The 14,225-nt window shown below is 33.6% G+C and overlaps 1 protein-coding gene across 1 annotated transcript in view; it reads left to right on the top strand.

The window, feature by feature from the left end:
• The window catches only part of LOC117317269 (inversin-like), a 70,085-nt gene that overhangs the window by 22,154 nt on the left and 33,706 nt on the right, over positions 1 to 14,225 (top strand). The window contains 7 exon segments of the mRNA XM_033872011.1: positions 396 to 603; positions 990 to 1,070; positions 3,093 to 3,189; positions 4,104 to 4,210; positions 8,919 to 9,036; positions 11,046 to 11,090; positions 11,092 to 11,138. Of these exon segments, the coding sequence (XP_033727902.1) occupies positions 396 to 603; positions 990 to 1,070; positions 3,093 to 3,189; positions 4,104 to 4,210; positions 8,919 to 9,036; positions 11,046 to 11,090; positions 11,092 to 11,138 (703 nt within the window).

The following is a 14,225-nucleotide window of genomic DNA, read 5'->3' as shown; positions in this document are numbered from 1 at the left end:
ATAAATCACATACAGATAAAATGTACATCTGAATTGCTGCAATGAAGATACACTCCATGTCGGCTCTTTCCTTTATATATCATTACAAATGTCCTGATATATAAAAATACCTTGTTTACTTTTCCTAGAGTTGAAAGTTTGAAAATGACCAATCTCCCTTAAAATGATATACCATAGAAAAGTGATAATTATTCCATGTTAACTGATGTGCTGTAGTATTAAGTATTTTAGTGTGAATATTCAATGTTAATTCTGGAAAGCACAAAGAACTTTTATAAATCACATACAGATAAAATGTACATCTGAATTGCTGCAATGAAGATACACTCCATGTTGGCTCTTTCCTTTATATATCATTACAAATGTCCTGATATAAAAAAATACCTTGTTTTTAGCTCTGCATGCTGCCTCTCTCTCCGGCCATCCGTCAACGGTCAAGGAATTGCTTGACCATGGGGCACAGCTGGATGCTACAGATCTCACTAAACACACGCCTCTGTTCCGAGCCTGTGAGATGGGCCACACAGATGTTGTACAAACACTTATAGATTTCGGGGCACGTGTGGATGTCCTAGATCAAGATGGCCGATCACCATTACATTGGTAAATCTATCGAAAAAATTTATCTAAACTTACACAATCAATTCCTTGGTAATATATACGATAGCAAATCATGGCCCACACCAGATATGTATCTGTCAAAATGTCTAAAGTCTGGTGTTAGGGGTCAAAGGAAACTCAAACTGCGAATGCCAGATATGTATCTTTCAAAATGTCTAAAGTCTGCTGTTAGGGTCAGAGGAAACACAGATGATGTGTACCAAATAATCATTTTTCAAAATGTCTAAAGTCTGTTGTTAGGGTCAAAGGAAACATAGATAATGTGTACCAAATAATCATTTTAAAAAATGTCTGAAGTCTGGTGTTAGGATCAGAGGAAACACAGACCATTTGTACCAGATATTTATGATGTGTTTTGTTTCTTTCAGGGCTGCATTGGGAGGCCATGCATATATCTGTCAAACTTTAATAAAATATGGCGTGGATCCGAACATTAGAGATTACAATGGGTGAGTTATTCCTGAGATTACAATGGGTGAGTTATTCCTGAGATTACAATGGGCAAGTTATTACAATGGGTGAGTTATTCCTGAGATTACAATGGGCGAGTTATTACAATGGGCGAGTTATTCCTGAGATTACAGTGGGTGAGTTATTACAATGGGTGAGTTATTCCTGAGATTACAATGGGTGAGTTATTACAATGGGTGAGTTATTCCTGACATTACAATGGGTGAGTTATTACAATGGGTGAGTTATTACAATGGGCGAGTTATTCCTGACATTACAATGGGTGAGTTATTTCTGAGATTACAATGGGTGAGTTATTCCTGAGATTACAATGGGTGAGTTATTACAATGGGTGAGTTATTACAATGGGTGAGTTATTCCTGACATTACAATGGGTGAGTTATTCCTGAGATTACAATGGGTGAGTTATTCCTGAGATTACAATGGGCGAGTTATTACAATGGGTGAGTTATTCCTGAGATTACAATGGGTGAGTTATTCCTGATATTACAATGGGTGAGTTATTCCTGATATTACAATGGGTGAGTTATTACAATGGGTGAGTTATTACAATGGGTGAGTTATTCCTGAGAGTACAATGGGTGAGTTATTCCTGAGATTACAATGGGTGAGTTATTACAATGGGCGAGTTATTCCTGAGATTACAATGGTTAAGTTATTACAATGGGTGAGTTATTCCTGTCATAACAATGGGTGAGTTATTACAATGGGTGAGTTATTCCTGAGATTACAATGGGTGAGTTATTACAATGGGTGAGTTATTACAATGGGTGAGTTATTCCTGAGATTACAATGGGTGAGTTATTCCTGAGATTACAATGGGTGAGTTATTCCTGATATTACAATGGGCGAGTTATTCCTGAGATTACAATGGGTGAGTTATTACAATGGGTGAGTTATTCCTGAGATTACAATGGGTGAGTTATTACAATGGGTGAGTTATTCCTGAGATTACAATGGGTGAGTTATTCCTGAGATTACAATGGGTGAGTTATTCCTGAGATTACAATGGGTGAGTTATTACAATGGGTGAGTTATTCCTGAGATTACAATGGGTGAGTTATTCCTGAGATTACAATGGGTGAGTTATTCCTGAGATTACAATGGATGAGTTATTACAATGGGTGAGTTATTACAATGGGTGAGTTATTCCTGAGATTACAATGGGTGAGTTATTCCTGAGATTACAATGGGTGAGTTATTCCTGAGATTACAATGGGTGAGTTATTACAATGGGTGAGTTATTACAATGGGCGAGTTATTACAAAGGGTGAGTTATTACAATGGGTGAGTTATTCCTGAGATTACAATGGGTGAGTTATTCCTGAGATTACAATGGGTGAGTTATTACAATGGGTGAGTTATTCCTGAGATTACAATGGGTGAGTTATTCCTGAGATTACAATGGGTGAGTTATTCCTGAGATTACAATGGGTGAGTTATTCCTGAGATTACAATGGGTGAGTTATTACAATGGGCGAGTTATTACAATGGGTGAGTTATTCCTGAGATTACAATGGGCGGGTTATTCCTGACATTACAATGGGTGAGTTATTTCTGAGATTACAATGGGCGAGTTATTCTTGAGATTACAATGGGTGAGTTATTCCTGACATTACAATGGGCGAGTTATTTCTGAGATTACAATGGGTGAGTTATTCCTGAGATTACAGTGGGTGAGTTATTACAATGGGTGAGTTATTCCTGTATTCTATGTATGTGCTTAAATCTGTGATTTTAAAGTTTGCAAAGTATCATGGGAAGTTTGTTAGTTACTGGTTTACCACCTACATGACTCTGCCTATCATGAGAAGTTTTATATGAATCAATAAATGATTCTGCAAAGCATAATGGGAGGTTTTGTACATTAATGCATGTTAATGAAGTTTGCAAAGTATTGAAATATTGTAACATACATAATGTAGAGGATTTACAAAGGGGGATCGAGTGCCTCATCTATTTATTTTTATCTTGATTATACTTTTGTCTTTAATTTTCAGTCGGACACCACTGCAATGTGCAGCATATGGAGGTTTTGTAAATTGTATGTCCGTTCTAGTCGAACACAAGGCCGATATAAATGCTCAAGATTTGGAGGTAAGTGTGATTTAAATCTAACTGTAATTTTGTCTTCAACGTCACTATACGAGATCAGTCATGCCCTTCTTTCTTTTCCCAAAAATATTCCTCTGCTCACAGAAAAATGAAACTTAATCCAAAGCTTTCTGAATCTACCATTAGGAACCTTGAGTGATGAAAAATGTAATCAAGGGAGATAACTTTTAAAATGTATAGCTGATTCTACATTACATTCCATTAGCGTCCCATTTAACAATTACCAAACAATATATATGTTGAATGTATCAGTTGTAAGAATATTATATCACTTTTGTTGTTATCAACATAGAAATGCTTAGATTATTTGAATAAATTTACATTATACCTGTATGTAATTCATAAATATGATGTACGTTGCTGTGACTGCACTCTGCCACCTTCATCAGACAAAATGATCTTGTGATACACCAAAGTCTATTCAAATAATTAACTTACCAAGAAACCAAAAAATATGTCAAGTATTCTCGTTCTGACCCTATGACTGTACTGGTCAAAAATCTAAAATGGGCACCAAGCTTAAGTTAGGGTTCTAATATCCAGTAATATACCCACCCTAGTACCTTTGACTAGATTTTACGCTCTGGCCCCTTGGGTTATTGCCAGATAGATACAGTATATGAAACAACGAAACATATTTCAGGCTTTTCCAACAAAAAAACTACCTTACATAAGGATTTCAGGTTTATCAAAGAAGTGGTTTAAAACAGTACCATACAAAAACAGAAACAATTTTTCCTGTATCCACCGTCTATAGAATTCCTTTATTCCTGGAGTCCTCCATCAGGATATACACTTAACTGTCCGTTACTTATAAAAATCGTTATGCAAAAAAACACCAATCGCTGGCAATCGTTTTAACATTTGATCACATGGAATGCCAATATCTGTTTCAGGGGATGACCGGCTTACACTGGGCATGCAGTAAAGGTCATTTAGACTCTGTCAAGCTCATTATTGAATATAATGCTTTTCCAAACCATATGGAGTTCACAGAAGATAGGTATGTTGTGATAGGTCAGAAATCTACATAAATTCCCTTAAAGACATAGACTACAGTTGAGTGTAAGCTTACCTTTACACTTAGTGCACTACAGGTAAACTAGTAGTGCACTACATTTAAACTACAGGTAAACTAGTACTGCACTACATTTATAAACTACAGGTAAACTAGTAGTGCACTACACCATAAGAGGTGATGAGCAGCAAAACCCCCATACAGGTAATGGGCAGTACCCAAGGCTACCTGTGATTTTTACCTGTAATGTATATATAAGGCTATCTAGCAGTTATATTCAAAGAGTTATTAAAAGGTTTTGGAAGTTTAGTTTGATGTTATATTTCAACCTTTCTATTCTTGTTAATTATACACTGTAACTAAGTTAAGACAAATTTACTTTTAATAAATCCTTTAACTAAGTTAAATTGTTCAAGCCAAGTTTCATTTATCTTTTGGTACTTTATATTTTGTATTCGATTAATCAGTTATATAGTTCACATGTTTAATTCCAGTAATTTTGTTTTCATCACATGAAAGTATATAATAAAACATTTGAAAACAATTATCGTTACTTGAACATTTTCAATTTGATAAAATTAATTTATATATAAGTAGTTCAGATTAAATTAAGCAGCATATTCATAATTTCATTTTTTGATGTGATATTATGCTTATTTAAACCTAATTCAGCCCATAATACATGTACATTCTTTGAGTATACGTATATACATCCAATGCATAAAGTCAGAAACCTGAACACATAAAAAATTAAATAAACATTGATTTAACATGTAAAGAAAGAGATTCTTTGAAGGTACTGGTAATTAAGTGATCATAACAGTTCTACATTTCAAAATTTTAAGTTTATAAAAGGTATACATACATGTTACTTGTAATACACCTTCCATCTTCCTTTACTGAAATAGCTGAAATTTCTGTACATGTACCTGTGTGCAGGTATCTAATACTTTGAAGATCTAACATATTGGATCTGATTCCAGGTACATGTATCAGTAACAGGTAACACGGAATGAGATAATGGCCTGAGGGAACAATTAATGTCATTTTTGTTATGAAATACATATACTGGCAAACCTGGGGAGGGGGAGGGCAACAGTTTTAAGCTTATATAACACACATACATGTTCATGTACATCTGGAGCTGTACTTGTCATACAACACTTGAATTATACAACACTTGTATTTGTAATTTCATAATTTTCTTCTATAAAGTTACCTGCTAACAAATATGTTATATACACATGTGGATCATGTGGACCTTAAGCCAAAGTTTTTTTTACAGTTCACGCTAACATGTTTTTTGCAATATTGTTTAAATCAGCATTTAAGTGTTTCGATCCCTATTGCATTAAGAAAATAATTAATTGTTCTTTACCTTAAAATGTATAACTGATGGGGATTTTACCTCTTCTTGTGATTAAAGAAAATCAGCATATAAACTATACTTATTGAATATCTTTATTGTGAGAAAAACGCATATAAATTTTTTTTTGATGATTCGCAAAAACAACCTATAATTTTTTGAAAAACATCCACAGGTAGATATTATATATGGGTAGTGTTAGATGCTAATTACAGGTAGGTAAGGCACAGGAGCCTGGCACAGCATGCTATAAATGGACCCCTGGGGGGAGGGTAATTGGGGACTAGACAAATTATAGCCAGGTGTTAAAACAGGCACACCTCAAGACTGATCCTCATCTGATACATATATATGTTATATAAGGTGTTATGGAGGTCCATAAGGTGGTGGTGAGGTGGGATTTGGGCCCTGAGGCCCAGGTAGCCATGCCAATGGGCATGTCCTAAGAGTACCAATTATACATACAGGTACATGTACATAACTTGTTGTGTAGATATTATATGTCTCTTACAGAACATAAATGAGAATATACAAAACTTCTGATTCTTGATTCTTGATTATGTACTATGAAATGATTTCATGGTTGAACTAACAGATATTAGTGAAGTAACAATACATTGAATTTAAAAATATTTTTGTCTGGTAAAATATTAAATATTAAAATATATATACATGTATACAGTGTACTTGAGAAAAAAATCTACAAACAGTCATCAAGGCCTAGGGTAGAATTAATCATTAATATAAAATGTGTATTAATTACATCTAAAAAAAATAAATGAAAGGCATCAAAATTTTGAAATCAGGAAGATTAACCTTAATTTTAATGAAATCTTTTAAAAAAATTAATGCTAAAAAAACCACTACAAATCCAGTTGATAGAGTTTTAATTCTTTTTGTGCAATATATCATATAAGAACCACAGGCAATTTGAGGTAATATTAGATAAAATTTGATCACCATTTAAATATACCTTGTAAAGTCAGGATGACAGAAATAAGGCAGTCAATTTACAAAGTTCTGTATATGTAACAACTACAGGTATCTAACACAGGTGTCCAGTGTCCAGTTTTAGTGATGTATGCTGATGATTTGGTCTTGCTAGCTAAACCTGCAAGTGACTTACAAAATATGTTGGATAAACTTCGAAACTATTCTCAAACTTGGAGCCTTAACTGTAAATGTGGAAAAAACGAATATAGTTGTTTTTACAAAAAGTGGCAATTTACATAAAGATGATAAGTGGTTTTTTAATGGTGAGCAGCCCCAAGTCGTAAACCAGCTAGTTCACATATTTGGGAGTTGTTTTTAGATTCAACAATAAGTTTAACCCTGCAGCTATCTGATCAAGGGCGAAAAGCTGTATTTGCACTGTTTTCAAAATGTAATTGTATGCAATTGAACTGTGTTACACTTGTAAACCTGTTTGTAACATATGTGAAATGTATACTATGCTATGCATCTGAAGTATGGGGGTGCCTGCAAGGCTATTGACATTGAAAAGATACAACTCGAATTTTGTAAAAGGATATTACATGTTAAAAAATCAACATGCAGTGTTATGGTTTATTTCAAACTGGGTATATTCCCAATTGTATATATCCAGCATTATAATTTGATTAAGTATTGGTTTAAGCTATTTAACACTAAGAACTGTATTCTCAAAGCTGCGTACGAGGAACTAAGGTATATGCCAAAAAAGGAATAATATGTTTTTAATTGGGTGACTTTTGACAAAGATAAACTTGGCTTCGGTGAAAAGTGGTTAAATCAAAACAATTCTTTGTTTGATACATGACAAATCGATAGAAGCATTAGCTTCTATCGATTTGTCATGTATCAAACAAAGAATTTCTAATATTGGAAGACTAGAAATGTAAGTTATTAGATAACTAGTTCCTCAAAATGTAATTTGTTTAGGCATTTAGTAGATCACTACAATATAATCTGACCAATCAGACAATTAAGTAAACTAATAACCATTTATCCAATACCTACATTCTAGGAGCTTCTGTGACCCGAACATGTGTAATATAGCGTGTTGGTTATATATTGTGGATTCTGAATAATTAAGAAACTTGTATAATATGGAATTTTGTTTATCAAATAAAGTTGTTTTTTACATAAAACCTGTATATGAAAAACCTGGTCCTTTAAAAGTCGTCTACCGGCACATACCCTTCATATTGAAACAGGACGTTATCGAAATATCGAAAGAAATGAACGTCTGTGTAGAGTTTGTAACTCTGGCGACATAGAAGATGATCGATTATCACTTTCTGTTAATTTGCCAATTCTTTCAAACCCTAAGATCAAGATCTATTAAAAAGTACTCCTGGAAAAAAACATCTGTATTCAAGTTGACCCTATTAATATGTACAACTAATTTCAAAGATTTATCAATACTGAGTAAATTATATTTTTATATGATGCTACACAAATATGAAAAAGTATGACTTAATGTATATCGCCTAATTTTGAATTGTCCATTTTCTACACAATTTATTTTGTTTGTTCTACACTGCTATCATGCAGTGCCCGCCAACTGAATAATCTGATGTGATGTTGATGATGATGTTGCAGGTTTAAAGTCTCGATTTAGGTTATAACCTCTACTCTCGACTCTAGGTTAGTAACATTAGTCCGGGGTGACTGTTAGATGTTGTCAGTTGGTGATCCGCTCCTCCTTTCGCAATGCGGGCTTGCGGGCCGGCTACTGACTGGACGTAGTGCACTACTAGTTTACCTGTAGCTTAAATGTAGTGCACTATTAGTTTAAACGTAATGCACTAGGAGTGCACTAGGGTGTAAAGGTTAGCTTACCCTCAACTCTACATTATGGAGATTTGCTCCTCCATTTCAAAAGATTTCCAATATAAAACACCTGTGAAGTATCTTATGTATATAATTGAAGTACAATGTATCATATTATTACTCCGTTTATTTATTTATTTGGAGAGTATATAGGACTTGATGACATATATAGATTTACAACTTCGATGACACATTTATAATATTCACAAGAATTGATGACACATATAAAATGTATATTAATACGCTGCATTTGGAAAAATAGTGCACAAAAATGAATTTGATATAAAGCATTTTCCTGGTGTTGAAAATAAAAAACTAAAAATAAAATAAAATTTATGAATTCTTCTCAACTACAATTTTTTTCTTCAAATGAAAGAGCTAGGGCTAGCTAGCTAGTCTAACATATTAATTATTCCAAAGACATTGGGTAAGGTGACTAGTCAGATAACAATAAAATAATACTTTCCTGTTTATACCATTAAGTTTATTTGATTGAAATATTCTATGTTATAGGTATACACCTTTAGACTACGCGTTGATGGGCGAGCACCATGATGTGGCTCAGTATATGATAGAGCTAGGGGCACTGTCCATCACCGGAATACAGGAGATCGCAGCCGTGAAAATACAGGTGAGGTTATATAAAATACAGGAGATCGCAGCCGTGAAAATACAGGTGAGGTTATATAAAATACAGGATATCACAGCTGTGAAAATACAGGTGAGGTTATACAAAATACAGGAGATCGCAGCCGTGAAAATACAGGTGAGATTATATAAAATACAGGAGATCGCAGCCGTGAAAATACAGGTGAGGTTATATAAAATACAGGATATCACAGCCGTGAAAATTCAGGTTATACAAAACACAGGAGATCGCAGCCATGAAAATACAGGTGAGGTTATATAAAATACAGGATATCACAGCCATGAAAATACAGGTTATACAAAACACAGGAGATTGCAGCCGTGAAAATACAGGTGAGGTGATATAAAATACTGGTTGTAATTTCATAAAATATAGGTGAGTGACTGAAAAATACTAGTGTTTTAAGACATTTTACAGGTAGGGTGGGGAAAAGTGAGCCTTGACAAATGTCAAATTTAATATCTGAAATGATAAACATGTAAAATATATTGAGATTATAACTGGGTCATTGATATCTGACAAAAGGAACTTCACAAAAAGCTGACACGTGTAACATTTCAAACCAAACCATGGTTATTTAAATTCTCTACAATACTAAGGCACTGAAGAGTGTATAGACTACCATTGATGTATCTGATCAGGCTGTTTGTCATTGGGACTTTTCAATGTTAACTCCATTCAATGAAATCATGTTTGATGTGCTTCAATTTTTAAAGCAGAAATTGTTTATAGGAATTTGTTTAGCTACTTTTTTATGAAGTCACTGTATATGATTAACATTCAGTATTTGAATAAAAAAAATTGTTAATTTGTCATTAGTATTGGTACAGTATCAGTCAGTATCGGTCAATATTGGGTCAGTATTGGTCAACTGATAACTTGAAAATACATTGTACATGTGTAGGCTATCTGTAGATACTGCAAAACTGGTTATTTTAGATATGAGGTTGCATTCTTTTTTTTCCATTTGCTTCCATAGATATAAATTTGATATTTTTTTTCTCTTTTTTTTTATTGTTTTTGTTTTGTTTGAATAAACTGAAGATCATATGGGATTTCGTTCAGATGTACGATTAAATTTGTTGATTGAATTGTAGCCTGTGCTTTGTCTGGATGATATAAAGAAGATAAAGCAATCTTAACTGTTATTTTGTTTTAGATTAGATGATAAACAGCACATTGCTATTACCTAAATTATAAAAAATAATTCACCATCCCAAAATCATACAGAAACAACACATGAAGCACTTCAGTCTAAGAAACCATTTTGATCACTAAATACCTTAAATAAAACTGTTAATATCTATAAGACTATTTGACAACTGGACATACAACTGGTAAGTGTACATATTTTCCTGCCAGAAAAAAAACGGTAGGAGTGTCTAGGGATAGGTTTTTTTTAGGCTGAATAGGGTATCAACAAAAAGTCTGGGGTGGCTTAAAAACATTTTCAGTGACATATGATGACAGTCACTGTATTGACAGAGAAAGTAGAGAATTTACACATATAGTGACTGTTGAAGGTTAATTGATATACTACGATGAAAAGTAAATCAAGAATGTGTTAACGACATTTTACCTTTCTTTAGGAAGATTAACTTTTTCACAAGAAAATTTCTTTTGAAAATGTTCACAATGGAATGATGAGATTATCTGGTCCTGAAGTTTCTTACAAGTAGTTTTACAAATTTGAAAATAATCAAAAAGCTGTTTTAGTGAAAGGATTATCTCCAACTATGACGAAGTTTTCTAATATTTTGCACGGAAGAATTCCGACACCTATAAGATGGACCAAAAAATCATTCAAGTGTCATACGAAGATTGGCATAGACATCAGGTTTGATCATCTTATATTTATGTATCGATCATTATGGCATTATTTCAAATACTCTTGATGTCAGATACGTTATTGATTAAAGAAACAATTTGATTTTCTGTTAGAAAACATCTCTGATTTCCAGGTTTAATTCTCAACCTTTTTTTCATTCCAGTCAACTTTTCGTGGATATCGTATACGGAAAACTTTCACGGAGAAATAAACGTCTGTTGATGCTTCATGATCAACTCAGGAAAGAAGCTGTGCGGTAAGCAAGTGAATTTGATTAAATCTGTAGAAATATAGATAAGTTTTTGGGTCATAGTTAATGTTGTTTAATTGAAAAGGCATCTTGAGCTTGACGAAGAAATAAAATAACTTTGTGGAGTAGAAATTTCCTGTATATTTTTACTGTAATAAGCCAAGATGGCCAAAACATTAGTTTCAATTAAAAGTAGGGGATATGCATATTGGCATTTGTTTTGAACTTCATTATACATACGTGGGCTTATTACAGAGCAGGGGGCCGCGGTGGTCGAGTGGTTACGGTGTCCCGACACTTTAACACTAGCCCTCCACCTCTGGGTTGCGAGTTCGAAACCTACGTGGGCAGTTGCCAGGTACTGACCGTAGGTCGGTGGTTTTTCTCCGGGTACTCCGGCTTTCCTCCACCTTTTAAACCTATCACGTCCTTAAATGACCCTGTCTTTTAGTAGGACGTTAAACAAAAACAAACAAAAACAAATATTACAGAGCAAGGGTTTATTGATGGCTAAAGATAGATGACAGTACCTTTGAGAGTATTATAACAAGGTATAGTTTTATATTGGTTGAGGGCACAGCATGCAGTTACATAAACTCCACCAGATAAATAGCAATTGTTTTTTTTTCAAAATTAGCCATTGAATGAATATCTCTAAAAACAAATAACAAAGTATGCAAAGACTTGGTTTTAAAAAAATGTTTTAGAAAGTAGCATTCAAAATTCGATTAGATAAAAAAGTAAACATTAAATTTACATTGTTATGATAGCTAGGAGTCTATCGTAATTTATATTAGATAATTTTTTATAAGTAGGTTATAAATTATATGTCAAATAAAAAATGGTTATAGAATTGTTATTGAATTATTAAAAATGTTATTTTATTTACTAAAAACATGTTTTGTAGAAATAAAGTACAAAATTACTTTTATCAAATTGATATTTTACCTTGATACTTTTCCTGAATATTTCACCGAACTAAAAAGTTAAGTTTTTACTTAAATTTAGGATTCAATAGGTTAGGGGCTATTAAATGGCTATACAGACAAGTTTTGTCAACGATGGTCACATCACGACATGCTGAATCCACCACAGAATTAACTCTACCTAAATATGTATAGTACCTATATATAAATCTCAAATATTACTGGCTGAAAGGTCAGGCCAAAATAAAAATACAGTTGGTTTGGCATAACCCCCCTGACCTAGAAAAAATGGGCCGACTCAAAAAATTTAATTGTGAAAAATAAAACATTGTTTTTTAACAATTTGACCTTACGGATATTTATGTCCGAAAGTTGCTTGCGAAGGTTTGAAACTATGTCTCCTAAACCCAAATAAGTTAAGGTTTGTGTGTGTTTCTTTTGTTTAAGAACACAAAATAAATAATGATTTCCATATTCTGGTTTGTTTTCGTATTAAAGGTCAAAAATCTGTTTTCAGAACTGAATGAAAAAAATTTCAGCCCTACCTACCTACCTACCTACCTACCTAGCTACCTACTTACCCATATGTAAGATACCCTGGCGGCTGGCCGGTCGGGTTACAGCAAACTAAGATATTTTTAAGGGTGGCCTCAGACAAGTACAGCACCCTGTAACAGAACTCACGATCTTGTTAACTTGCAGAACAAATTTTAAACAAGTTTTAACCTAGGGAATGTTAAAATTAATGTACAAGTATGGGAAACTGCGACTATCAGAACCTTAATTGGCCAGCTCCACTGGCCGATCCAAAGCTTGGAATTATCTATTGTTTACTTGAACATGTACTGGTAGAGACAGGTGGAATATCACATGGTGTCACATCATAAAATATACCTCCATTGAGGATCATGTTTTGTATATGGGATGTGTATTTGTTGATGTGACATTGATGTGGACTGGATAACCATTTTGTGAATGTGTGTCAATATTTTGGATTATTGGTGAAAATCTTTGAGGATACAGATTTTCTAAGGATTTGAAAAGATAAAGATTGACATGTGTTTAATCAATGTGACCATGCAGTAGTTGCCAAAATTTGCTGGACTGTAGTTCTGGTCTTTAAAGATATAGAATTATACCAGTATCTGCCTTTGGTTTAATATCCACAAATAAGAATCTTAAATTAAAAAAAAAAAGAAAAACCATTATCATTTTAACTTATTGATGTTGTATTGTAGTACTAATGCTAATACTGTAGTTATCCTGTTATAAACCCAGAGGGGCAACACATCAACTTTGATTTAAATCGATGGGGTGGCTTATTACAGGCCAATGTAATATTAGCACATGTTAGCATATTTATGAAGTTGCAATAAGCAGTAGATATGAATGGGCTTATTTCCAGACATGAGCTTATTGTCAGATAAATTCGGTACCACATCAATATTGTCTAAAAGCCAGATATAAATTGTCTCATTAATGAACAAGTCCTTTGTGAAAAGTTTCATTAGTTTCATTTAATTTACAGCTGAAACTTAGATAATTTTTCATTTGTCATCAATCAATATGAAGACCAAAAGGACAGGTGTTCACTTTGTACAGGTGACATATAAGACAGGTTAGACTGGGGTGAACTCTGTCTATACCATATAAGGCTTATAGTCTCAATATGGGAAATGGAGAATCGAATAATTCTCAAATACTTAGAAAAAGTGAAAAAAGCCAGGATGTTCCAGGGAGTTATAAACAAAATTCAAACTGATGCGGTAAATTCAACATCACAGCTGTTAGAATCTAATGACAGCAGGTATGTTGTGAATGAATTTTACTTATCATTTTATGTCTGAAATTTGCTAATGTTTGAAATTTGCTTATGTTTGAAATTTGCTTAAAATATTGAGAGCTTTTGGATCTGCTCAAAAGTTTAATTCCTATATATCAATCACACTTGTTAGCCTAAATGGAAGCACTCGAGGGTTTTCTGTGGGAGGATACCTGAATAACCTGGAGAAAAAACCCATATGGTCAGGCAGGTGGCCCCCATACCTGTTCACATAAGGTCAGGGAATCGAACCCAGGCCTCCCAGACAAAAGGCGAGGGTACGCCACTACAACTGGGCCATGAAACCAAAAGTTTTAGTCAGAAGCTATTTATACATATATTTTG

The sequence above is a fragment of the Pecten maximus genome, chromosome 19, assembly GCF_902652985.1.
Source record: "Pecten maximus chromosome 19, xPecMax1.1, whole genome shotgun sequence".
Taxonomy (NCBI): Eukaryota; Metazoa; Mollusca; class Bivalvia; order Pectinida; family Pectinidae; genus Pecten; species Pecten maximus.
This window is presented reverse-complemented; position numbering and strand designations above follow the sequence as displayed.